Source organism: Schistocerca nitens, chromosome 1 (genome assembly GCF_023898315.1).
Source record: "Schistocerca nitens isolate TAMUIC-IGC-003100 chromosome 1, iqSchNite1.1, whole genome shotgun sequence".
Classification (NCBI taxonomy): domain Eukaryota; kingdom Metazoa; phylum Arthropoda; class Insecta; order Orthoptera; family Acrididae; genus Schistocerca; species Schistocerca nitens.
The window spans coordinates 134,798,610-134,824,516 of record NC_064614.1 but is presented as its reverse complement, the minus strand read 5'-3'; the positions used below and the strand labels follow the sequence as shown (position 1 = coordinate 134,824,516).

General features: G+C 39.8%; 1 protein-coding gene across 2 annotated transcripts in view; it reads left to right on the top strand.

Annotated features, from left to right (window-relative positions):
- The window catches only part of LOC126243098 (serine/threonine-protein phosphatase 6 regulatory ankyrin repeat subunit B-like), a 280,149-nt gene that overhangs the window by 194,912 nt on the left and 59,330 nt on the right, over positions 1–25,907 (top strand). For both annotated transcript variants that reach the window (XM_049948139.1, XM_049948138.1), the window contains exons 12-13: positions 4,993–5,091; positions 11,573–12,115. In XM_049948139.1, coding sequence (XP_049804096.1) covers positions 4,993–5,091; positions 11,573–12,115 — 642 coding nt within the window. The remainder of the gene's footprint in view (positions 1–4,992; positions 5,092–11,572; positions 12,116–25,907) is intronic.

Below are 25,907 nucleotides of genomic sequence, written 5' to 3'. Positions count from 1 at the left end.
CCCTCTATGTCTGTCCCGCTCCAACCATCCTGTGGCTCTCCATGCCATAGCTTCATGTAAGTCATGTTGTTGTTGCATTGCACTACCTGCTCATTGCACAATCTGAACCCAACTGCTGGTGTAATTGTTTTGGTAGAGTAAACACAAGTCAACACCAATCCCCTTAGCAGCAACTTTCTGTTATTACCATTATCTCGGTGACCGTAATGTTATTGTCCCCATTCCGTAAAACCGACAGAAAGACATTGAACAATTTTAGTTCATTCTGCTGGTGATATTACTTCAGAACCTGGATATCTCAACTGATCCCCTAATTGTTTTGACCAGGGTAGATCAGTATCTTAATCTCCATCCATTAATCTCTCCTTCTTCACGATGTCTTCATCTTCAGTTTCTGATTCAACACCTGACTTCTTCAACAGACGGTGTCTTAATTGACCCCTTCCATCATTCTGGGTGTGTTAAATGGGGAAAAAAATGTAAATCCTAAGACATCATCATAAAAAGGAGAAAAAAATTACAAAAAAGTAATTTGATTTCATGAACTGAAGTAAAAATATTGGATATGATATCGAAGAAAAAAGTATGATAGGTGTCATTTTGACCCCTTGCACTGTTCTAGTATTAAAGGTGAGAGAAGTGCAGTAACTTTCTGGATATTCATCTCCAAGTGACTACAACTTGGTTACATGGCTTTACAATATTCTGCCAATGATATACAGTAGCAAGATGCAACATGTAGCTACCCACTGCCTTTCCGACCAGCACTACGCAGGGCACTGACATCACTCTCACAAACGAAGCACTTCTCAGTGATTGTTAGTAGAAATGCATTTTGCTTAAAAGTTCACTTAACAACTAAAATAATTACTCACTAATAAACTAAAAATAACTCCACTATATAAAAACAAACCTACTGAAGTTATTTTGACTACTTACACAGGAGAACTGGACAGTAAATGCTGGGAGGATACAGTCTCTCTGTAAATTCAAAAGCGAGTAGCGCTTGTGGCAGATTAGGTCACCTTTCTAGAAGAGTGTTACAACAGCCATACAGTATAACTAAGAATTAAAAATCCCCTGTAGGAGTGTAAGAAAGTGTGCAGAGATTTGTGTAGAATCTGTCCATAGCCGAGCACATGTGGCGTGCACTTGGGGTTTTTTTTGGGTTAGAGGACCCTCCACATTGGCATCAGAGATGAACTGCCTGCCAAAACCGAAGATAAATAAGCCATAGCATTCTGAGAGAATGCTCGTCCTCAAAGATTGGATGCAGAGAAGATGAATGTGGTATTAGTGAACTGCAGGAGCATCCCAAGGATAGGTTCCATAATTAGTATCACTTCTTGAAAGTTACAAATCACAGATAGTGTTAGGGTCAGAAAGTTTGTTGAAACGGGAAGTGAACAGTAATTGTGGTGGTGTATTTATTGCAGTAAAGAATTCAATAATTTCTAGTGAGGTTATCACGGATTCCAAATGCGAATTAATCTTGATGAAGTTAAATGCCAGATGTTGGTGAAAAATTGTAAACAGATGCTTTTATAGACAGTATGGATCAGGAGCTGTAGTGGTAGAGCAATTCAGTGAGAACTGGCAGAATGTTGTCAATAACTTATCTGATCATGCTGTTGTAATAGGAAGTGACTTCAGTTTGCCAGATATAGATGGGGATAGTCACACTGTCAAAACTGGTGCCAGAGACAGGAATTCATGTGACATTATTCAGAATGCCTTGTCTGAAAATTACTTTTAGCAGATAATCAGAGAACTAACTCACAAAGGTAACATCTGAGACCTCCGAACAACAGACAGACCTGAACTTATCAAATCAGTTAATGCAGGGGAAGGTATGAGTGATCATAAGACTGTGATAGAAAGTATGACTATGGTTTTTACAAGAAATATCAAGAAAGGCTGAAAAATAATTGTTGCTTGGCAAGAGTGCCTGGATACAGATTGCAGAGTGTCTGTGTAGTCAGCATTCTCTGTGTCTTTATTTTATGTATTTATGTTTTGACAACATCCATGCAATTTTAATTATCTACAAATGGATTAATAAATAAATAAATCAATGAAATATTCGGTGCTGAGAATGAAAATGTGGAGTACAAATGGAAAAATTCAACAGCATTGTTCAACAACATTAAAAGTTTCTTGGCAGTACATTGATAGCAACAACTTCAATGGGATCATCCTTCTGTTGTTATGTTTCTTTCTTGTGAATGTACAATTTAGTTTTGAATAATGAAGGAACTGCAGAACATTTGCTTAATCGACAACCTACTATTGGGTACATGACCGGTTTCAGATCAGTTACGGTTCCATCATCTGGTGTAAACTACAATATTAAAAATAATTCTGTTACACACATAAGGGAGGGGATCCTCAAGTCTAAAACATCACATAAGGAACTATGTGGCTAAAATTTCAGGTTTAAAGCAGAGAACAAGATGTTACTTGCAAATAAAATCACTTAATCATCTGAGGACACCCTCATCCCAATGTTGTCATGGAACAAAGGGTTCTGTGTCAGAAGAGTAAAAGAGACCCAAAACAATAATAAAAAGTGTAAAATGCAATAAAAATTGGGGGGGGGGGGGGAGGCATGTGAAATTACTTAATTACTTACAAAACTTCCGTAACAGTTGTTCCCCCATCTGTGTGACCGGAAACACAAATGGGAAAAACTATATAATAGTAAATACTAACCATGAGTGGTGAAGCTAAAGTAAATAAATAAATAGCTGCACACAATCCATGAAATTGGTGAATTTTTTAAAGTGGAAAAGCAGGAATTAACAGCAGAAATGAGACAGAACCATCACAACATTAAGAGAGAAGAGGACCTGAAGTGTTTCACATTGGCTTGGGCTACGTGGTGGTTTGTTATACTTCACCTCATGCACCAAACACCTAAAGAAGTTGCCACATGAATACTCATTTTATACACAATGAATGTTGCTTACTGAATATTCAGCCACTGTTAAATGTTATTAATCAGGGTCTAGCTAGTCTGTGCCCTGAATCTGTGTGGCTTGTTCCTCCACCATGGCTCAGACTTTTCCTCCTTACAGGCTGCAGATAAAGCTGTGGAAAATTATCTTCTCATTCACTCACTTCATAAATAAGAAGTATGATTCAATTCACCTTCTTATATTGTCTTCAAAATTACAGCTCAATACATGATAAACGAGGACAGCTACCCACTCATATGATGTCTCTCTGTGTTATGTACATAGCAGATCTGATATTCAAATTGCTAATTAACAAATACAATACATTTATTATCTTCAACATTTTGCAATCTTAGATTTAATGGAGCTCTTTCCTCCGCACCACCTGCTCTCTGAAACTCCTATCTCTAACACAGCAGGTAGGGTTGTCTGACTGCTATCCACATCCATACAGTCACTGGACTGTTAACTCTCATTTCAGCACCTAAGAGTTAAAACACCTCCCAACAGCAGGATACTCACCACTTATCGACAATTCTGTCATGAAGATCTTTTCTCTGTATTTAAGGACACGGTACCTCTCATTCAAGGAATGGGACGTATCACTACAGATCTGTACATTTAAAAAATCAAGGAAAATTTCACATTATATGGACACTTTAATCTGCAAGGATAATGTCATAATTAACTAAAATATTTCTATGATACAGGTCTGTTCATTCATTAATTGTATCAAAAGGATGGGGATAAAGACTTCTTAGATTTCAGTTTTTTCAGTGTCCAACATTTCTTTGCAATGTGTAAGACAATTAAGTTAATGCTAATGCGCTGCAGCTGATAATAGTTGTCAGTCAAATGCATTGTGAGAGCTGATGTGGAATTGGCCAGGTCTTCATGTTCTTTAAATCTTGTATAAAATTTCTGCCCGTCTGGCTGGTGTATCTGCTCTTAACACAACTGACTTATATCGCACTTGATATGATACTGATAGGAGAAAGGATACCTTTTTGGTGACTTGATAGTTTTTTAATCTACTGCCCAAATGTTTTGGTATGAAAAATGTGGATTAAGCAACTGTCCTGATTGGAAGCAGCTGCATAGCCATCTATGGCTGGGCTGCCCAGCCTTCCTTCCGGCATACATCTCACATCGCACAGACAGCTTCCTCATCAGCTAAGAGTTCCTCAACACAGCCTTCACTCTTGCTGATCAGTTTATACACATAAAACCTATGGCTTGTAACCTTACAGAAGTTATCATCATGAGAAATTCTGTACATAAATACTGTTTGTGACTTACTTTGTGAGTAACTAATTATTAACAGTCTACATTTAAATTCTTGTTTATGGACAGTTAATATGTGCGGAGACCTGGGTGCTAAGTTTGATACTGAAATTTGTTTATAAGCATCTTGACACTTTCAGGACTTGTTAAGTGTAGCTGCTTATCAGTGTTATGCGAATTGTGTATGAAGTAGATACAAGAAACTGATCATATAATAGAGTACATTAGATACCAACATTATGCTTAGAGTTTCTACCCCACAGTAAAAGAAAACCCAGAGGATTTAAGCACAAAATATTTACAATATAAGGAAAAGATAGATTGCTACTCACCATAAAGATGACCGGAATGTTGTTCCTAGCTGCCAAAGATGGCGATCATGTATGCATACTTGTGTGTTTCTTTTTCTCAAGAAGGCTTTGGCTGAAAGCTAGTGTGTAACTGTATTTTTGTTGTAGCTAACTGCAACTCTGTGTGTCATCTTTTCAGTGAGTAGCAGTCTATCTTTTCATTATACTGCTGATATTCCAACCTGGAGTTTCCATTGTTTGTATAAAATATTTAAATGACTATTGGGGCAGTGAACGTGTACATGTACATAAAGAAGAACTGGAACATTTTTGCTTGGCATATGATGTTTGTTCTTCATCAGAACACATACACACATTCTGCCAGAACTTTCCATATCATATTTAAATGAAAGTGTTTTATAATTGGCAGAGTATAACTTTATTTTTTATTTTTTTGGCAGATTATGAAGGTTCTCATTGATGCAGGAGCTGATGTTAATGCTGTGGATGCTGATGGTAGAACTCCCATCTTCATGAAATGTAGGAGTACTCACGATGAGGTAAATAGTTTACTGATTGCCATGTTGATTTTTGTATCTGCATTTGTTTATGGTACATTATGTTCATGGGGTTTCATCCAAATAACTGATGTAATCATTAATTATAAACTTCTTCTCCTGTTTCAATTTCTTCTCCAACTTTTTAACTTAATTGCAATTATTGACAGCAATTTGTATTGTTGTTAAAAAAATTTAACACATTATCAAAAAGAAAATAAGGTTCCTCTGTAATGGATATAGAACTCTGAACTTGTGATAGACAGATTTGCACTTGAGTGCTGCATTATTCATCATTAATTTGGAATTATTGAAATTCTTGGTTTAAGTTACTCTACATGTTAACAGTGTTAACACTATTACACTAAATGTTGCAACATATCCACTGCCACGCACTTCATAGTGGTGTTCAGGATATAGGTGCAGACATTGATGTATGAGGGGATACCCAAAAGAATCCGAACTTTTTTTAAAACTTATTTATTCACATTTTAAGCACAAACCTTCAATGCCATTCAAAGTACTTTCCACTTGCACTAATACACATGGCAATTTTTTTTTTCAAAACATTGTTTAAATTCATCTTTTGTGATGCTTGACAGTGCCTCCAATGTTTTCTTCTTCACCTCAGCAACATCGGAAAGATGCTTTCTTTTCAAGTCTCTTTTCATTCTAGAAACCAGTAATGCCATTGTGTTCACAAAACTGTTCAAAATGATGTGAAGTGAACTGTGGCCCATTGTCCAACACAAGTACTTCTGGCAAACCTTTTGATGCAAAATATGGAGGACAATGCTTGAATGGTGCTATTTGATGATGTAGAGTTCATAGGCACTGCAAATGGAACCTTGCTAAAAGAGTCTGTCACTATGAGCCAACGAGTGTTCCAAAATAGTTGTGCAAAGTCTATGTGCACTTGTTGCCATGGTGTTTGAGTCTTAGGCCAAGCTGAGAATGTTTGTGGTGGAGCGGATTGGTTCTCCACGTATGGGCAACACTGTGGTGTCATCTGTTCTATGCGGGCATCCTTGCCCTGCCAAATACAGTGATGGTGCACTAACTGTTTAGTGCGAATAATTCTTCAATGTCATTGGTGAAGCAATTGCAACACATTCTTTTCCAACAATTGGGGAGTAAGCACAGGGGATTGTCCACTGTCATTTTGAGCTAGAATCACACCCTGTTGAACTGAAACGCTATGCCAATGTGCAAAATGTTGGTGCACAACCGAGTTCTGGATACTGTTCAGTGAATGAGGCCAAGACATGCAAAGGTAATGCAACAAAATCTTGAAGTCTGGGTCTGCTTCCGTGGTCTGTGCAATGTTTCTGTAGTGCCAGGGAAAAGATTCCAGCAATTCAGAGTCCTGCACATTGATTTGGCAACAAGATGTGGCAGATGGAACAAAATCAGAGTCTGGGCCAATCGAAAAGCAAGATAGGGCCTCTGCATTGCCGTGCTTTACCATAGGTCTGTACACAATTTCATACTCATAGTGTGAAAGCAACAAAGCCCAGTGTTGCAAATTTTGGGCAGTGCATATAGGAACCAGCTTTGACGGATGAAGCAAGGACTGCAAAGCCTTGTGATATGTCTCTAAATAGAACTTGGGACGATACAGATAATGATGGAATTTTGTTGCAACATACACAATAACGAGTACCTCTTTTTCTATTCGAGAATAAGTGCACTGAGTTTGAGTTAACAACTTTGAGGCAAAAGCAGTAGGTTTGTCTTGTGCACCCATTCTGTGCAAAAGCACAGCGCTGATTCTATAGGAAGAAGTGTCAACTTGCAAAACTATCATCTCGGCAGGGTCAAAATGTACTAAACATCTGTCACTAAGCAAGGAATTTTTGAGTTTCTGAAATGTGTCTTGACAGTCCTTAGTCCATACAAAAGGTACATTTTTGTGACAAGCTTTGCAATTGACCTGCCATATGAGTGGCTTTTGGTATGAACCGAATGTAGTATGTCATCTTGCCTAGTACTGATTGCAGTTCAGACATATTGCAAGGAACAGTCAGGCCACAGATTGCAAGCAAATGAGATTGGAGGGGGTGCACACCCTGACTGTTTATCACATGACCGAAGTACTGTAGTTCAGTTTGAAAAAAGTCACACTTTTTGAGATGACACTTGAGTTCCGCTTCTGACAGTACTCGAAAATGAGTTTGCAAATTGGCAATGTGTTCCTCTTGTGTATGACATGATATGAGAATATTATCAAGGTAGTTTGAACAAAATGCCACTTGTGCAGTCAGCTGTTCCAAGTAACAGTGCGGAAGCACTGTCGAAGGGCAAACACAAATACTTGAAAATACCTAAGTGTGTATTTACGACATTACTTTCTGTGGTTCTTCATCTAATGGAATTTACAAGTAGTTATCATGCAAATCTATCTTAGAAAGGTAACATCCTGCACTAAGTCTGTCCATTGACTAGCTTGAATGGAAGAAATTACACCAATACCTTGCAATTTTTTCAGTTCAGTGGCTACTTTTCTCTTAAAGCAATGGGAATGGGTTGGGCTCAGAAAAACTTAGGTTGTGCACTGTCTTTCAATAACATGTGCTATGAAGTTATTTACTTTTCCCATTCCTTCTGAAAGTAGTTCAGGAAATTCTTTAAGCATGCTAGCGACACTGTTATTTGGATCACAAGCCGATATGGAAAGTACATTGTCTTGGATGCTAGGGCCAAATAAATCAAAGGCATCTAGCGAAGACTCACTGTCTCTTGATTTCAACACAGTAAAATTCACTGTCCTGGTATGAGATTTGTAAGTGGCAGGCAAACTACACTGTCAAAACACTGGAATTTCCTGTCTGTTGTAAGCACTGAGGCGCTTGTTATATTTGGAAAGGCATGGTGAGCCCAACTGTTTGTACATGGCATGATTAAGTAAAGTTACTGAGGTATCTGTGTCTATGTGAAAGTTCACACAACAGCCTGCAATGCGTAACAAGTCAAACTGTGTGTTAGAACATTGTTGCACAGCAATAGAGCAAGAAAGAGGCACAACCTTAATCTTAGTTTTGTCAGAACCTGTTGTATGTTTGGAAAACACAGCCTTCACTATATGTGCACAAGCCTGTTTCTTCTTGGAGTGGACATGGCCTTCTTTTCCACATGTGTAACGTGTTGCAATCCTGTCTTGCCCTAGGGGCAAGACTTCACTATGTTCACAGGTCTGTTTACCTGCGGTCGTGAGCAAGGGGTGACTCGACCTGACAAATTGGAGCCTGGTCAAACTTATTAGGCTATGGTACCTGAATCATATTGCTGTAATATTTGCAACGCTTGAAGAACTGAGGGATCAGAGTACTTTAAGATCTTTTCCCGTATTTTACTATCTGGGACATTGAATGTTATAGCATTCAAAATCATTAAGTCACTGTAAAAGTTGCCACAACTACACTTAAATTTACACTTCCTAGTCATGCCCGTTAGTTCTGTGTATCACTGACAGTATTTCTGTTCTGGCAGCCAAAAAACTTATATCTGGCTGCAGCTACTTGAACTTGCTGGTCATAGTACTGAGTTAATGCAGTGATTACTTTGTCATAAGTGACTTCATCAGGAGACACAGTTGGGAATAGTTTTTGTATTAACCTGAGCACTGGGGACCCTGCAATCGAAATAAAGTGTTGTAGCTTCACAGTACCTTGAACTTGATGAACTGCACAATGAGCTTGAAACTATGTCAGGTATTTGAGCCATTTCTCTTCTGTGTTGTTAAATTGCTGGAACGGTGGTATGCTGGTCAGTGGCACTTTTTGGGCTTATCGGTTGGCTGGCCAGGCTGTGTGGCCGTTGCTGATTGTGCAGCCAGGAATTGTACTATCATTAGTAAGGCAGCAATTTGTTGGTTCTGAAACTGAAAAGCTTGCGTTAGACCCACTGACCGACTGCAGCTGATGTGCAGGGGCAGGGAGCGGAGTGGAGGGGGTAGGGTAGCCATGGTTTACACAAATATGATATAGCAAAAAAGCAAGCAAAGCCTCTGAAAAGAGAAATTTGATTAGTTCTATGACTCTCCTCCTGGGATAAATGCAAGAACACTACAAGAAATTAGCAATGAACCCCTGCAAGCTAAGTAACAAGAGAAGCAAGCAAACTCTTCTTCTGAATCACACTTGTCGCCATCTTTTATGTTGTTTCGTTGTCTGTGAATGCTTGTACCAAGGGAGCAAGGAGAGGATGTTGTTTCATGGCCGGTATCCTCTTTCTATAACACAAACTGTACGCATATATTAACTGGATTCTTTATTCCTAAGAATAAGAAATCTATTTAACTTAAGATATTCATTGTGGCACAAGCTTCTATAATAGTCCTCATTAGCCTCACTGCTGTTGAGGTACAATGTTCATTATGAACACTATTCTGATGGCTTTGTGCTGCTTGTCTCTGAACTAGTGGCAGAGCTAACTGCTACTGCAACTCCCACTAGGCTGCGACTGAGGACAGAATGGAACTCACTCGCTGCACCGGTCTACAATAGATTGGCCCTCCAGTCTGTGGCAGCAATCTAAATACTGGCAGCAGAGAGGGCATTGGCAGTGCATTTCCTGCAAATCAGTTGTTGGCCTCTATCGATCTTCTTGCAACCTCTATGCCACATTAAGAATCTTCTAAAATTTCTTTGTCAGAATAAAGAAAAGAAGGAAATTTGAAACAGTGCAAAAGCTCATGATTCATCCCTATTTCCAAATTTGTGTATGTTAGTAAAGCTCCCATTGCATCTCTTTTGGCAGTCCTGGGTAAGTTCTGTTCTGAATCCTAAAAATCTCTACTCCAGTAATGTGATCAATACAAATAAGTATTGTAAACTGATTTTTTCTTTGATGATGTGTGGGTAGCCTAGAATAGCCTAAAAATTATCAAATGCATCTTACTGTTACATACATTTACATTTTTCGTGACATGTTTGTCATTACCTCTTCAGTGAAAATACAGGTTGTCCCACTCAAACCCCCCTGATTTCAAGGACCCAGGAGAGAAAAACTCAAAGAATTCATATTCCCACTTCAGAAGTGCCAAGCATTGTCACCAGAGTGCAGCATGGTTGCATGAAGTGAAAATGGTGACTCCACAGCAGCGCGTGCAAACAGTAGTGTGGTTTGCAGAAACAAAATTGCCGATTGCTGTGCAAATAAATTATCATTGTGTGTACAAATGTGATCCATTTGATGTGAAAACAATTAAGGAATGGTATAGGAAGATTCCGGCAACAGGAAGTGTTCAGAAACATTCTGGTGATGCACATTACGGAGTTTCAAAAGAGACAGTGGAGGACATCGAACAAACATTTCTCAGAAGCCCAAGTAAGTCAATTTGTCAAGCATCTAGGCAACTTGATGTACCTCTATCAATACTGCATCATGTAGTTCACCAGCATCTCCGTATGTGTGCTTACAAAGTGCAAATTCTGCAACATCCGACGTCAAATGACAAACCTCACCAATAACATTTTGCTATGGATATGCTGCAGCGTATTGATATGGATGCCAGCTTCCTGCAAAGATGTTTATTGTCAGATGAGGCAACCTTTCATCTATCAGGAAGGGTTTTATAGGTATAATGTTCAGATTTGGGGTTCACAAAATCTGCACATTGTCATTGAACATGTTCTTGATAGCCTTAAACTAAACATCTGGTGTGGGCTAATGCATGACAGGATTGTTGGACCGTTCTTCTTTGCGGAACAAACAGTGTTTGGGTCAGTGTATCTGGACATGTTGGAGCAGTTTGTATACCCTCAGATGCAAGATTTGCAACCCAGCATCATTTTTCAACAAGATGGAGCTCCGCAGCATTGGTCAACGGCTGTCTGCAAGTTCCCAGAGAGGAAATTTCCCAATCATTGGATCAGATGCAAAGGACCCATTGCCTGGCACGACGTTCACCCGAAATTATGCCACTTTATTTCTTCATGTGGGGATTTGTGAAGGACCACATGTAAAAGACCAAAGTGGACGATATTCCTACATTGCGACATATTATCACTAATGCGTTTGCAACAATAACAGAGGAAATGTTACAAATAATTTGGAAAGAAAGTGAATATAGACTCAATGTTCTTCGTGCTACAAATAGTTCACATGTAGAGGTGTATTGATGATAAATAAATAAACTCTTTGAAATGCTCTACAATTTTTTTTTCCACCTGGGTCTTTGAAACTAGGGAGGTTTGAGTGGGACATCCTGTATATTTAAGATATTTTGGCATATCCTACAGCAATCTTTGGAAGAGATATTGACATATCATTTTTTTTGTAAATATGTAAATTTATAAATATGTATTATTGTTTTATGACATATCCTACGTCCTTGAAGATCTCCTCACTATAGACCTATGGAACATAAAAATGCATCTGCTGTAATCTATTACCTCAATAAATACTCATATGCAATTATGTTTCACAAGTTTCTGACGTTAATTGATATCATCTTCTGAAATAGTGTTTTCTGTTTTTGTAGGTTCCAAAGTTGCTGATTGAGGCTGGGGCAGATTTGACTGTTAGAGATAAAAATGGAAAGTCAGTCTTACATGTGGCATTTGAAAACCATAATAGCAGACTCATTTATCTTCTTATAAGAGAACACGCATTTCTACTGGACAGTGGTAATGTGGATAAAAATGGGAAAACCATCTTACATACAGCATTTGAGATTGCTGATACCGATCTCGTTGACCTTATATTACAAAAGAACAAGGCATTAGCAGAATGTGGTAAAACAGGTAGCAGTTTTCTACATTGTGCTATTAAAAAAGTTATCAGTAATCAATATTATGGTAACATATCTATATCCAGTAGCTATAGCATGGTGAGATACATACTTGAAAAGAATCTGGTCCCAGTAGATCACCAGGATGAGCAAGGACAGACAGCTCTACAATTGGCAGTTCATAGAAATGATTATTGTGTGTGGATTCTATTGGAAGCAGGAGCAAATCCTCGTGTAAAAGACAACCAAGGGAAGGAACCTTTGCATATCACAGCCAGCCATGGGAATGCAATGGTAAGAATGAAGTATAGGTATTATTATAAAGCACAGTGACAAATTATGTGGTACAATCAGCTGTAGTTAGGTAGTGCAAAAATCAGTAGGCCTATTCAGAATAACATCACAAAACACATTTCGTTTTGGAAATGGAAATATGTCTATAAAAATCATAAATAGAAAGGGCAATAACATTACAGCTAACATGAACTGGTGGATATTACTGTGAAGTTTAGGTTTTACATTCAGAATACCTCTCTTGTGTGTGTAATTATATTAGGAAAGTGTAATTATAATAAACATCTTAATTTCTTTGCATTTTAGTGCAGTCTATCTTTGTCACACTATTTTTACTATTTTGATTGATTTTCTGGAACTTTTTTTAACCAACTTCATCATTTAGACAACACCATGCTACTGTTCTCATATTTGTTGAATATGGGAATTTATATATTTAGCAATCTCTCATAATCATGGAGGTCCTTGTGGAACCAGTCATAACAGAATTGAAAATAGCCTGGCTACAGATGGAAATACAGTGGTATGGGTGACCTAGACAAAATAGGAGCAACTACTGAGCACACAGATGCTGGTTGTGTGTAGGTTCTGTGGTTTCATGACCAGCCCTGAGTTAATTATGTTGTTAAGGGCTGTGATGGCTTGGGCAGACAAAACCACATCAATCATATACAATGCAAAAGGAACTCATGTGGAACCCAGCCGACTGGGTTATACAAGAAGATTTCCAATCTTCTTGTGTAACCCAGACAGCTGGGTTCCAAATGGTAAAAGGAACAGATCCAACTACATTGTTTTGGGGGTAGAAGAACATAGAAAATGAAGTGGGACATTGCTGTGCAGATATTGAATTAGCAAATAATACAAAATTGCTCATGCGAACCCAGTCCTTTACTTGGAGAACTTGATCAGAATTGTTGTAATGTCTTTTAGAGGAACAGACTGTCCCATACATTGTCTATATAATTAGCAGTAGCAGTAGTAGTGGTAGTAGTAGAGTAGTAGTTTTATTTATTTGTAGATCAGTTTTACGTGGATATTGGACAAGTCTCAGTATTAAAATTTAAGGTTGACAAAAATAACATGATTCATATAAACAGGCATGTCTAGTTTAACAAGGATGGGAAAGGTAATTGGCTATGGTTGCGTAGTAGAAACCATCTTGGTATTTGCCTGAAATAATCAGGGAAACTGCAGAAAAACTAAATCAGGATGGCTGGATGAAGATAGGGGTCTCCACCCTCCTAAATACGAGGTCAGTCTGCTTAAAACAGTTCTACCTCATTCAGGTTGTTTCTAGTGTACAGTAGTGTTTTACAGATAAATTATTTAATAATGTAAAATTCTAGTGTCACACTGTTCATTCGCTTCTCACTCCCAGTTACTGCACATGCTATACACACTATTTCATAAGGTTATGCTAAAAATGCTGTCAGCTGAGGCCACAACCATAACAACAATGTCTGCTTTCCACTTTGTGTACTGCAGCTTCCAGTTTGGTAGCCCGAAGAAACTGAGTCAACATGCTGCTCTAAAAGTGAGATGTTGAGCTCAGAAAGAGGATAATGTGTTAATATTATACATTGCATAGCTTTGGGAGTAAGTTTTTCCAGAAAAGACAAAAACAAGGAAAAAACATAGTCTGAAAGTATTGTGTGAGATAAGAGATGTTTTATTATCGCTGTTATTATTTATTTGTGTAAACCTTCAATGTGTATAATGCATTGCTTACCTGGTATTTTTCAGTTGCCATTTTAAATAGGTCTGTGTTAGTAATCTCTTTAATCTCCTTGGGCAATTTATCATAAAGCTTATAAGTCACGTCATTTTGAATAAAACACTTGAAATTTTGATAGCTCTCTCCATCATCATCATCAGGGGTGAAATCACTGACTGTGAAGGGCTGCAAGGTGTTATATAGATGTAATAGAAGCTTCTGAAACCTTCCAGAGAAGGCCGGAGAGGTGCATACGCAGAAGGCAAGTTGGGCAGCTCCTAGCAGCTCCGTTCCACGTGGTACCAAGTGACATCACATGGCGCGAGTGGCTGAAGCCACGCTTGAAACTGCCACTGCTGCATCCCTAAAAGTGTCAAGCCAATCTTGCTAGTAGTTGCTCCACAGTATGGAAGGAATAGCTTGGCCTCTTCCGCCGATTCACAAGGCATCTTTCGTTGGTGGCACTTGAAAGCTTTAGCAATTTTTCTCATACTGTAACCATTTCCTCTTAACATGCACTTCAAATACTGAAATTCAGACTCTGGATGGTCGTTGTCAGAAATAATCTTTGCCCTGTGTACTAACGTGTTCAGTGCTGCTTCCTTGTGTACAGGGTGGTGAAAACTGTTGGCATGTAAGTACCGGCCCATGTGCATAGATTTCCTGTACACTAAATGATCGAGTGAGCCTCCTTCCTTCCACTCAACTAAAACACCCAGGTATTGTAGCTTTTGAACCATCTCCAACTCAACGGTAAATTTAACTTTGGGATGGTCACCATTCATGTAGTTGATGAATTGCTGTAGTGTATTTTCACCAGCAGCCACATCAAGAAGAGGTAGTCAGCATTCCATAGTAAGCAAGATGGTCACAACCTCACAGAGTTCAGGGCTTGCCCCCCATAGTGCTCCATGGAAAAGTTTTTGACAGCCGGAAACGGTGGAGATCCCCTGGCTGTGCCATCAGTCATCTCATAATATTTGTTGCAGTGCATAAAGTACATTGTTTTTAAGGCATGACAGAATGGCTTGACAATATCCAGAGTGTCTTGTAGTGGCACTCTCACAAAAAGTTACAAAAAGTCCAGACTGATCAGTATGTCATTTTGGCCTTTCTTTATTTTCTTGAGAGCCACAATGAATGACAGTGAGTTAGCAACATGATGTCCCAGTTTGGGTGCTAATAGGCATGCCGGATGTTTTGCCAGTCTGAAGGCAGGTGAACTGATTGCACTAGCTTTAGGCCTCAAACGAATATTTTCCTCGTGTATCTTTGGCGATCCATAAAGCCTGGGACATCTGGTGGCATGGGGAATTAATTTCTTCATCACTTCTTATAGCATGCTAGAGTCCTTTATTAACTTCCTTGTCTTTCTGCAATGGTATGTGTTGGATCATGACTAAGCTTCCAATATTACTGAAGTGTGCCACCACGAAAGACTTCGAGAATACCATTTTTGGCTCTTTCTTGTGGTTTTACAACTGTGTTTGTATTCTGTGCATTTTTTCCCTGGAAAAGAATTTTTTAGCTAAGAACTGAGTGTGTATATGAATAATATGGAACTTAAAGACACTGGCTGTTATACGCGGATGAGAGCAATCAAATCGTGTAATGCTTATGACATTCTGTTTGCAAATATCTTTGTGTGTTGATGCCATTTCAGCTGAGAATCAATATTCATTCCTAGATATTTTGTGTTAATTATGCAGTCTATAGAGGTGTCATCAGCATTTAATTTAACAGTGTCATTTTCCCTTTTCAATTTGAAAATCTTTTATTTTCAATGTCACTTTATTGCATATTGACCAAGTGTAAACTTCCTTGAGGTTTCTGTGTGGCCGTTATGATTTCACTGGATACATTGCCTGTTCAGCATTTTTTAAAACTTGTTAAGAGGCACTAAGAAAGTCACCATGCTGATTAATTGAGCTTTTACATACACGATGAAAGAATTAACTTGGATTAAAGTCTTTGGCCTGCAATCTTATTGACTTGAGTAGAACTGTCTTCAGTGATGAGTCCCAATTCAAACTGAAATCTGACAAACAGTGAATACACTGCTGGAGATGTCCACATTATTCTATGCTCTGTTTTGTTGCCCTTCATGGCAAGCCATCCTGGGCTTACATATCAGCAAGATAAAGCCCGCCCACACTGGGTGAGAATTTCTGCTGCTTGTTTTCATGCTTGCCAAACTCTTCCTTGTTCAACAAGGTGGCTGAATCTCTCCCCAATTGAGAATGTTTGAAGCATTATGGGCAGGGCCCTTCAGCTAACTTCGGATTTGACAATCTAGCACAACAGTTGGACAGAATTTGGCATGATAACCTAAGGAGGTCATCCAACAACTGTATCAGTTAGTGCCAAGCTGAATAACTTGCTTGCATAAGGGTCAGATGCGCACTAACACATTACTGACTTACTCAATTTGTGAAGCTCTTTCTTGTGCATAAATCATCCAGTTTTTCTGAAATTGTAATCATTTGTTGGTCTGTATGTGTAATTCATATCTATTGATTTCCTTCCCATTCAGACAGTTCCTTCATGGTGCATCTTCTTTTATTTATTCTTTTATTGGAGTGTTATTTGGCTTGTTTTTACTTAGAATCAAGTTTATAAAATACAATAAATTTAACAACTTTCATTATACATCCACATTTAAACATTTTGCTACTGATTTCATATATATATTTTAGTACTACATTTCAAGATAGCAGAGCCCTAACCATAACTTCATCATACTACTACTCACAAATGTCATTACTTCTCACAAGTAATCCCTAATACATAATCACTGTCATCATCATCATCATCATCATCATCATCATCATCATCATTAGTATCATCCTGATCATCATTATTCACAAAAATCCTCATTACATCCCAATAATGCATTGTACCTCATCACTATTAATTCCCACTTAGTTGATATAATATGTTAGGAGCATAGACACTCATTATATTGTAACTTAAGGAAAGAGAGCACATTTTTCCTTTTTGTTACCTAACCAGCTCTCAAGATTTTGCACTCTTACATTGCCAGTTTTTACTTTACGAAAAATTTTCTTCATTTCTTCATACACACTAATTCCCTCAAAGTCAAAGTGAAATAATAGGGTCAAAGTGTTTTTCATATGTACAGGGTATAATGTAAAGCTGGGCCAGACTTTCAGGAAACATTCCTCACATGGAGAGGAATAAAATCTGTTAAATTCAAACAAGCATAAATCCCAGCTAAAATATTAAACATTCAGACAAAGTCCTTCTTCCAAAACAGGAAGTCACAGTTGTGCTTGTGTGAACGAGTGTGTGTGTTTTCTATTTTGGGAGAAGGTCTTCTTCTGAAAGCTTAATATTTTAGCAGTTTTTTCCATTGTGCATGTCTGCAACCCAGTACCTTCTCTACACAGTGAGTAGCGATCTATCCTTTCCGTGTTGTTGTTAATAAAATGTGTCATATGGACATGGGTTGTTATTAGAGCTCATCTTTTACTTCTCTTCAAAAATCACATTAATAATGGCAAACACACAGAAACAGAAAAAAACATCATTACATGAAACATTTTTTTTACATGAAATTTTCAAAATACCCTCTGGATTTTGTTTGTTTAGAATTTACAGTACGTTATAACTCTTATGGTTATGGCCAGTGTTTGTTGTTCCAGTTGAATGAATGTAATGTTGACATGTAACACACTTCATTGCTTGAATCAAACAATGGAAAATCCTGGATCAAATGTAACAATATTATGAAAAGGAAAGTTGTTACTCACAATATACCGAAGATGCTGAGACGGAGATAGGCACAACAAAATACTCTCAAAATTAAAGGTTTTGGCCATTGGCCTTCGTCGACAATAGACACACACACACACACACACACACACACACACACACACACGGAAACACAACACGAACACATGACTGCAGTCTCAGGCAACTGAAACCACACTGTGAGCAGCAGCACCAGTGCATGATGGCAGTGGCGACTGGGTGGAGGTAAGGAGGAAGCTGGGGTGAGGAGGAGGATGGATAGTATGGTAGGGGTGGCAGACAGTGAAGTGCTACAGGTTAGACATTGGGAGGGGGGAGGGGGAAGTGGGGGAAAAGGAGAGAAATAAAAAGACTGGGTGTAATGGTGGAATGATGGCTGTGTTGTGCTGGAATGGGAACAGGGAAGGGACTGGATGGGTGAGGACAATGACTAGCGAAGTTTGAGGTGAGGAGGGTTATTTGAACGTAAGGTGTATTGCAGGGAAAGTTCCCACCTGTGCAATTCAGAAAGAAGGTGTTAGTGGGAACGATCCACATGGCACAGGCTGTGAAGCAGTCATTGAAATGAAGGATATCATGTTTGGTAGCGTGTTCAGCAACACGGTGGTCCAATTGTTTCTTGGCCTCAGTTTGTCAGTGGACAATCATTTGGACAGACAGCTTGTTGGTTGTCATGCCTACATAGAATGCAGCACAGTGGTTGAGCTTAGCTTGTAGATTACATGACTAGTTTCACAGGTAGCCCTGCCTTTGATGGGATAGGTGATGTTAGTGACCATACTGGAGTAGGTGGTGGCGGGAGAATGTATTGGACAGGTCTTGCATCTAGGTCTATTACAGGGGCATGAACCATGAGGTAAGGGACTGGGAGCAGGGCTTGTGTAAGGATGGATGAGTATATTGTGTAGGTTCGGTGGACGGCGGGATACCACTGTGGGAGGGATAGGAAGGATAGTGGGCAGGACATTTCTCATTTCAGGGCATGACGAGAGGTGGTTGAAACTGTGGTAGAGGATGTAATTCAGTTGCTTCAGTCCTGGGTGGTACTGAGTTATGAGGGGAATGCTCTTCTGTAGCCAGATGGTAAGATTTTGGGAGGTGGTGGGCGACTGGAAAGATAGGGCATGGAGGTTTGTTTTTGTACAAGGTTGGTAGGATAATTATGGTATGTAAAGGCCTCAGTAAGACCCTGGACATATTTAGAGTGGGACTGATCACCACAGCTGATGCGACCGGTATGAGTGGCTGGGTTATGTAGAAGGGACTTCTTGGTGTGGAACTGGTGGCAACTATTGAAGTGGAGATATTGCTGGTGGTTAGTAGATTTGATATGTGCAGAGGTGCTGATGTAGCCATCTTTGGGGTGGAGGTCAACATCCAGGAAGGTGGCTTGCTGGGTTGAGTAGGACCAAGTGATGCAAATGGGAGAGCAGTTGTTGAGGCCCTGGTGGAATGTGGATAGGGTGTCCTCACCTTCGATCCAGATAGCAAATATGTCATCATTGAATCTGAACCAGGTGAGGGGTATAAGATTCAGGGTTTTTAGGAAAGATTCCTCTAGATGGCCCATGAATATGTTGACATAAGATGGTGCCATGGATGCCCATAGCCATACCCCGGATTTGTTTGTAGGTAATGGCTTCTAAGGAGAAGTAATTGTGGGTGAGGATATAGTTCGTCATGGTGACTAGGAAGGAGATTGTTGGTTTGGAATTCGTTGGGCGTTGGGAAAGGTAAGGCCATGGGCATTAGGAATGTTAGGGTACAGGGAGGTGGCATCAATAGGGATGAGCAGAGCACCATGTGTTAAAGGGACAGGAACTGTGGAGAGAGTGCGGAGGAAATGGTTGGTAACTTTTATATAGGAGGGTAGTTTCTGGGTAATATGTTGAAGGTGTTGGTCTACAAGAGCAGAGATTCTTTCAGTAGGAGCACAGTAACCAGCCACAATGAGGCCTCATTACTGCTATTGAACACTACCTTTCCCAACGGCCAAACAGATTCCAAACCAACAACCTCCTTCCTAGTCACCCTGAACAACTATATCCTCACCCAAAATTACTTCTCCTTTGAAGGTATTACCTACAAACAATTCTGGGGTACAGCTATGGGCACCCGAATGGCACCATCCTATGCCAACCTATTCATGGGCCATCTAGAGGGATCCTTCCTAAAAACCCAGAATCCTAAACCTCTCACCTGGTTCAGATTCTTGGATGACATCTTTGTTATCTGGATTGAAGGTGAGGACACCCTATCCACATTCCTCCAGGGCCTCAACAATTTCTTCCCCATTTGCTTCACCTGGTCCAAGTCAACCGAACAAACCACCTTCCTAGATGTTGACCTCCGCCTGAAAGACAGCTACATCAGTACCTCTATCCATATCAAACCTACTAACCACCAGCAATACCTCCACTTCAACAGCTGCCACCAGTTCCATACCAAGAAGTCCCTTCTGTACAGCCTAGCCACCTGAGGTCATCGCATCTGCAGTGACGAACTGTCCATCTCCCAACCTTGTACAAAAACAAATCTCCTGTGCCTTATCTTTCCAGTCTCCCACCACCTCCCAAAGTCCCACCGTATGGCCACAGAGGAGCATTCCCCTCATAACTCAGCACCACCCAGAACTGGAGCAACTGAATTACATTCTCCACCAGGGTTATGGTTTCCTCTCGGCATGCCTTCAAATGAGAAATGTCCTGCCCACTATCATTCCCACCCCTCCCACAGTGGTATTCTGCCGCCCACCGAACCTACACAATATACTCATCCATCCTTACACAAGCCCTGCTCCCAATTCCTTAACTCATGGCTCATACCCCTGTAATAGACTTAGATGCAAGACCTGTCCCATACATCCTCCCACCACCATCTACTCCAGTATGGTCAATAACATCACTACCATCACCTATCCCAGTGAAGGGAGGGCTGCCTGTGAAACCAGTCATGTAATCTACAAGCTAAGCTCAACCATTGTGGTGCATTCTATGTAGGCATGACAACCAACAAGCTGTCTGTTCGAATGAATGGTCACCGACAAACTGTGTCCAAGAAACAAGTGGACCAACCTGTTGCTGAGCATGCTACCAAACATGATATCCTTCATTTCAATGACTGCTTCATAGCCTGTGCCATATGGATCCTTCCCACGAACACCAGCTTTTCTGAATTGTGCAAATGGAAACTATCCCTGCAATACATCCTACATTCCCGTAATCCCTCCTGACCTTGTCACTGTCCCCACCCATCCAGTCCCTTCCCTGCTCCCATTTCAGCACTACACAGCCATCATTCTACCATCACACCCAGTCTTTTTATTTCTCTTCTTTTCTGCTACTCCCCCCCCCTCCCCATCTCTCCTCTGCCCACCATCTAACCTGCAGCACTTCACTGTCTGCCACCCCATCACACTATCCCTCCCCCTCCCCACCTCAGCCTCCTCCTCACCCCCACCCAGTTGCCACACAGCTCACAGTATGGTTTCAATTACCTGAGACTGCAGTCGTGTGCGCGAGTTGTATTTTCGTGAATGAGTGATGTGTGTGTGTGTGTGTGTGTGTGTGTGTTTGTGTTTGTGTTTGTGTGTGTGTGTGTGTGTGTGTGTGTGTGTCATCTATTGTTGGTGAAGACCAAAGGTTGAAAGCTTTAATTGTGAGAGTCTTATTGTTGTGCCTATCTGTGACTCACCAACATGGTGAGTAGCAACTTTCCTTTTTATGATATTGTTACACTTCATTGCTTGTGTTGACATGCAGTCAGTTTCAATGCTCTACTAGCATTAAGCATGTAGTATTACAGGTAGTCATTAAGTACAATGCAAATAAAGTGTATTCAAATGTGGAGTTGGCAGATGCCCATTTGCTGTATGGATTAACAAGTGGTTATGGCCATAGTGCTCAACATTTGTATTGGGAGATATTTCCAGAAAGACAGTGCTCTGACAAGGAGACATTTGAAGCAATTGATAATCATCCTAGCAAGCACGGGACATTTTAGCTCACTACTTATGAGTGGTGGAGGCCTAGAAGGACAAGGGCGTCTCAACTGTAGGAGGACCATCTCCATGTAGTTGTCGATAAATCTAGTGTCATTGTAAGACAATTAGCTGTAACAAGTAATATTGCTATTTGACTGTCTAGAAAGTGCTACATGAGAACCTGCAGTATCTGTACCATGCCCAGTGTGTATAGGGACATTCAGCAACTGGTTTTCCTGCATAGGCACACTTCTGCAAATGGTTAATTCAACAATATGTTATCCGCTGAGAATTCTTTCGGGTTGTATGCCCATGGTCCATGTAAATTTTCCATCCCTGATGTTTTGTCCAAAGCTATGTTGGACATCTTCGGAGGTCCAGTGTAGCTTTGTATGATACCTCAGGGATAGAAGAGTTCCATGGACCACGGCCATACAAACTGGAAGAATTCGTGGCAGCTGAAACATCTGGTAGTGAAAGCCTTCATTGTATGAATATGTTAGCCCCCACATTAGTGCAAATATGCTCTCCATGGACGATAAGTAGTTTGGACAAGAAGAGAATAGAAGCTTTCGAAATGTGGTGCTACAGAAGAATGCTGAAGATTAGATGGGTAGATCACATACCTAATGAGGAGGTATTTAATAGAATTGGGGAGAAGAGAAATTTGTGGCACAACTTGACTAGGAGAAAGGATCGCTTGGTAGGACATATTCTGAGGTATCAAAGGATCATCAATTTAGTATTGGAGGGCAGCGTGGAGGATAAAAATCATAGAGAGAGACCAAGAGATGAATACACTAAACAGATTCAGAAGGATGTAGGTTGCTGTAGGTACTAGGAGATGAAGAAGCTTGCATAGGATAGAGTAGCATGGAGAGCTGCATCAAACCAGTCTCTGGACTGAAAACCACAATGACAACAACATGCTCTCCATGGATGAGACCTCATTTCAGAGTAGTTGATTAATATGTTGAAGAGTTGAACAAATTAACTCTTAACATGGAAGTAAAGTATTTCTAGACCCATGCCCGTATGACATATTTCCCTCCTCTGCGTGTGAGGAATGTTTTCTGAATAAGACTCTGTACAAGACTCACCAAAAATGATTAGCTTTCTTCTTTACCATGTGTACAATAAAGGTACTCATATCAGAAAAAATACCTGACATTAGAAACATTTAAATCTGACCACTCAGTTTACGTTTGCATTTTAGATCATTTTTATGACTTGGTTAGTCATTGTAAAATAGAGCCTTCAAGAATCTCAATATGAAGAATGTATTCATTATACACTGGTGTAAAAAAAATCACAACAGCAAAAAATAATTAATTTAGAGGAATGAAATTTCAGGAATATATTTGTCTAGGTACCAAATTTAAGTACAACAAAAATAATCAATTATTGACAATATAATGTAAATGGATAGATAAAAAATCCACTCACCAAGCAGTGCCAGGAGAACATACACACAAAAGGGTTTAACTTTCACAAGCCCTTGAAGCTAGTGGCTCCATCTTCTGGCAGCAGAGTTGAAGGGGAAGGGAGAGGGGTGAAGGAAAAGGGCGGGGGAGGTTTAGGGAATGAGGCACAGTTCAGAAAAGTCTTCCTGAGCCCTGGGTCAGGGGAGACTTACTTTCCGTCTCATCCCATCTGGTAAGTCTCCCCTGACCTGGGATTTTGGGTGACTTTTCTGAACTATACCCCTTTCCCCTTCAACTCTTTTGCCAGAAGAAAGAGCCACTGGCCCTGAAAGCTTGTAAAAGTTAAACCTTTTTGTGTGTGTGTTCCCCTGCCATCACTTGGTGAGCAGATGTTTTATCTATCCATTTATATTATATTGACAAATTTAAGTGATTAACATTGTAAGATCACAAGTTAATGTAACCCAATGCAAATATGAAATGCTGGTACATAAATAACTGGTGTAACCACTAGAATGTTAAATGCAAGCATACAAACATGTGTGCATTTATTGTATAGTTGCCAGATGTCATATTGTGAGATGGAGTTCCATGCCTGTTATACTTGGTCGTTCAATACAAGGGTGGATAACGCTGATTGTGGATGAAGCTGGAGTTGTCCAATGATGTCCCATGTGTGCTCAACTGGAGACAGATCTGGGGGTCAAGCAGAGCAAGGCAAAATGTTGACATTCTGTAGAGCAGCTGTGTGTGGGTGAGTGTTATCTCGTTGGAAAGTAGCACTTAATGTCAGATATCACTTCCAACAACAGACTTACAGTTTATGGAATGTAGTGAAAAGAGAGACAGGACAACCAGCCACAAGACAATGTCACTACTGAACTGAATGGAAGGGCTGTAAATGATGAGTCACAGGAAACAAATGCATTTAATAATCATTTATATATAAAAACAAAGATGAGGTGACTTACCGAACGAAAGCGCTGGCAGGTCGATAGACACACAAACAAACACAAACATACACACAAAATTCTAGCTTTCGCAACCAACGGTTGCCTCATCAGGAAAGAGGGAAGGAGAGGGAAAGATGAAAGGATGTGGGTTTTAAGGGAGAGGGTAAGGAGTCATTCCAATCCCGGGAGCGGAAAGACTTACCTTAAGGGGAAAAATATGTCTGCTTGTGTCTGTATGTGTGGATGGACATGTGTGTGTGTGCGAGTGTATACCTGTCCTTTTTTCCCCTTAAGGTAAGTCTTTCCGCTCCCGGGATTGGAATGACTCCTTACCCTCTCCCTTAAAACCCACATCCTTTCATCTTTCCCTCTCCTTCCCTCTTTCCTGATGAGGCAACCGTTGGTTGCGAAAGCTAGAATTTTGTATGTATGTTTGTTTGTTTGTTTGTTTGTGTGTCTATCGACCTGCCAGCGCTTTCGTTCGGTAAGTCACCTCATCTTTGTTTTTATATATAATTTTTCCCACGTGGAATGTTTCCCTCTATTATATTTTAATAATCATTTCTTAAATATAGTAGAAACCATGCTGACAAACAGTTCAAGAGCAAAATCACAGTAATATTTTGAAAATATACATTTCACAAAATTCAGTCATATGAATGTATCACCAACTTCTCCTTCTGAAATTAAGAAAATTATACATTCTCTCAAAAATAAAAGATCATGTGGTTTTGATGGTGCTTCCAATAGAGTACTAAAAATTTATTGCCATGTAATAAGCTCAGTCTTATCTGAAATATGAAATATTTAATCCATCACTAACTCAGGGTGTTTTTCCAGAGAGATTTAACTGTACTATTGTTAAACCCCTCTTTCACAAAGATGATAAGAGAGATGTAAATAACTACTGATCTGTTTCACTGCTGAGATTTTTCAAAATTTTTGAGAAACTGATGTATTCTATAATAGAATCACACCTAAGCAACAACAGTATCCTTAGCAAATCACAGTTTGGGTTTCAGAGGAGTTGCTCTACAGAATGCCAGTTACACGTTCACTCACTAGATTTTACAAGCATTAAATAATAAAACAGCATGGTTGGTTCCAGAATGAGATTTTCACTCTGCAGTGGAGTGTGCACTGATATGAAACTTCCTGGCAGATTAAAACTGTGTGATGGACCGAGACTCGAACTCGGGACCTTTGCCTTTCGCGGGAAAGTGTTCTACCAACTGAGCTACCCAAGCACGCCTCACGCCCCGTCCTCACAGCTTTACTTCTGCCAGTATCTCGTCTCCTACCTTCAAAACTTAACAGAAGTTCTCCTGCGAACCGCAGAGGGTAAGTCCCATTGTACCAGTTAGAAGGGTTTCTTCCTGTTCCATTCATGTATGGAGCACAGAAAGAATTATTATTTCAATGCCTCTGTGTGTGCAGTAATTATTCTAATTGTATCCTCACGATCTCTATGTGAACAATACATGGTGGGTTGCAGTATATTCCTATAGTCATCATTTAAAACCTGTTCTTAAAACTTCATTGATAGACCTCCTGTGGATAGTACATGTCTGTCTTCAAGAGTCTTCCAGTTCAGTTCCATCATAATATCTATGACACTTCCCAGGGATTAAACAAACCTGTGACCATTCATGCTGCCCTTTTCTGTATATTCAGTATATCCTGTTAGTCCTGTTTGGTATGAGTTTCACACACCTTGAGCAATATTCCAGTACTGATTGCATGAGTGATTTGTAATCAGTCTCACTTGTAGACTGATTGCACTTCCCCAGTATTCTACCAATAAACCGAAGTGTACCACCTGCTTTATCCATGACTGAACCTCCCTTTCATATCCCTACAAAGTATTGCACCCAGGTATTTGTAGGAGTTGGCCAATTCCAACAGTGACTCAACTGATATTATATTCATAGTATACTACGTT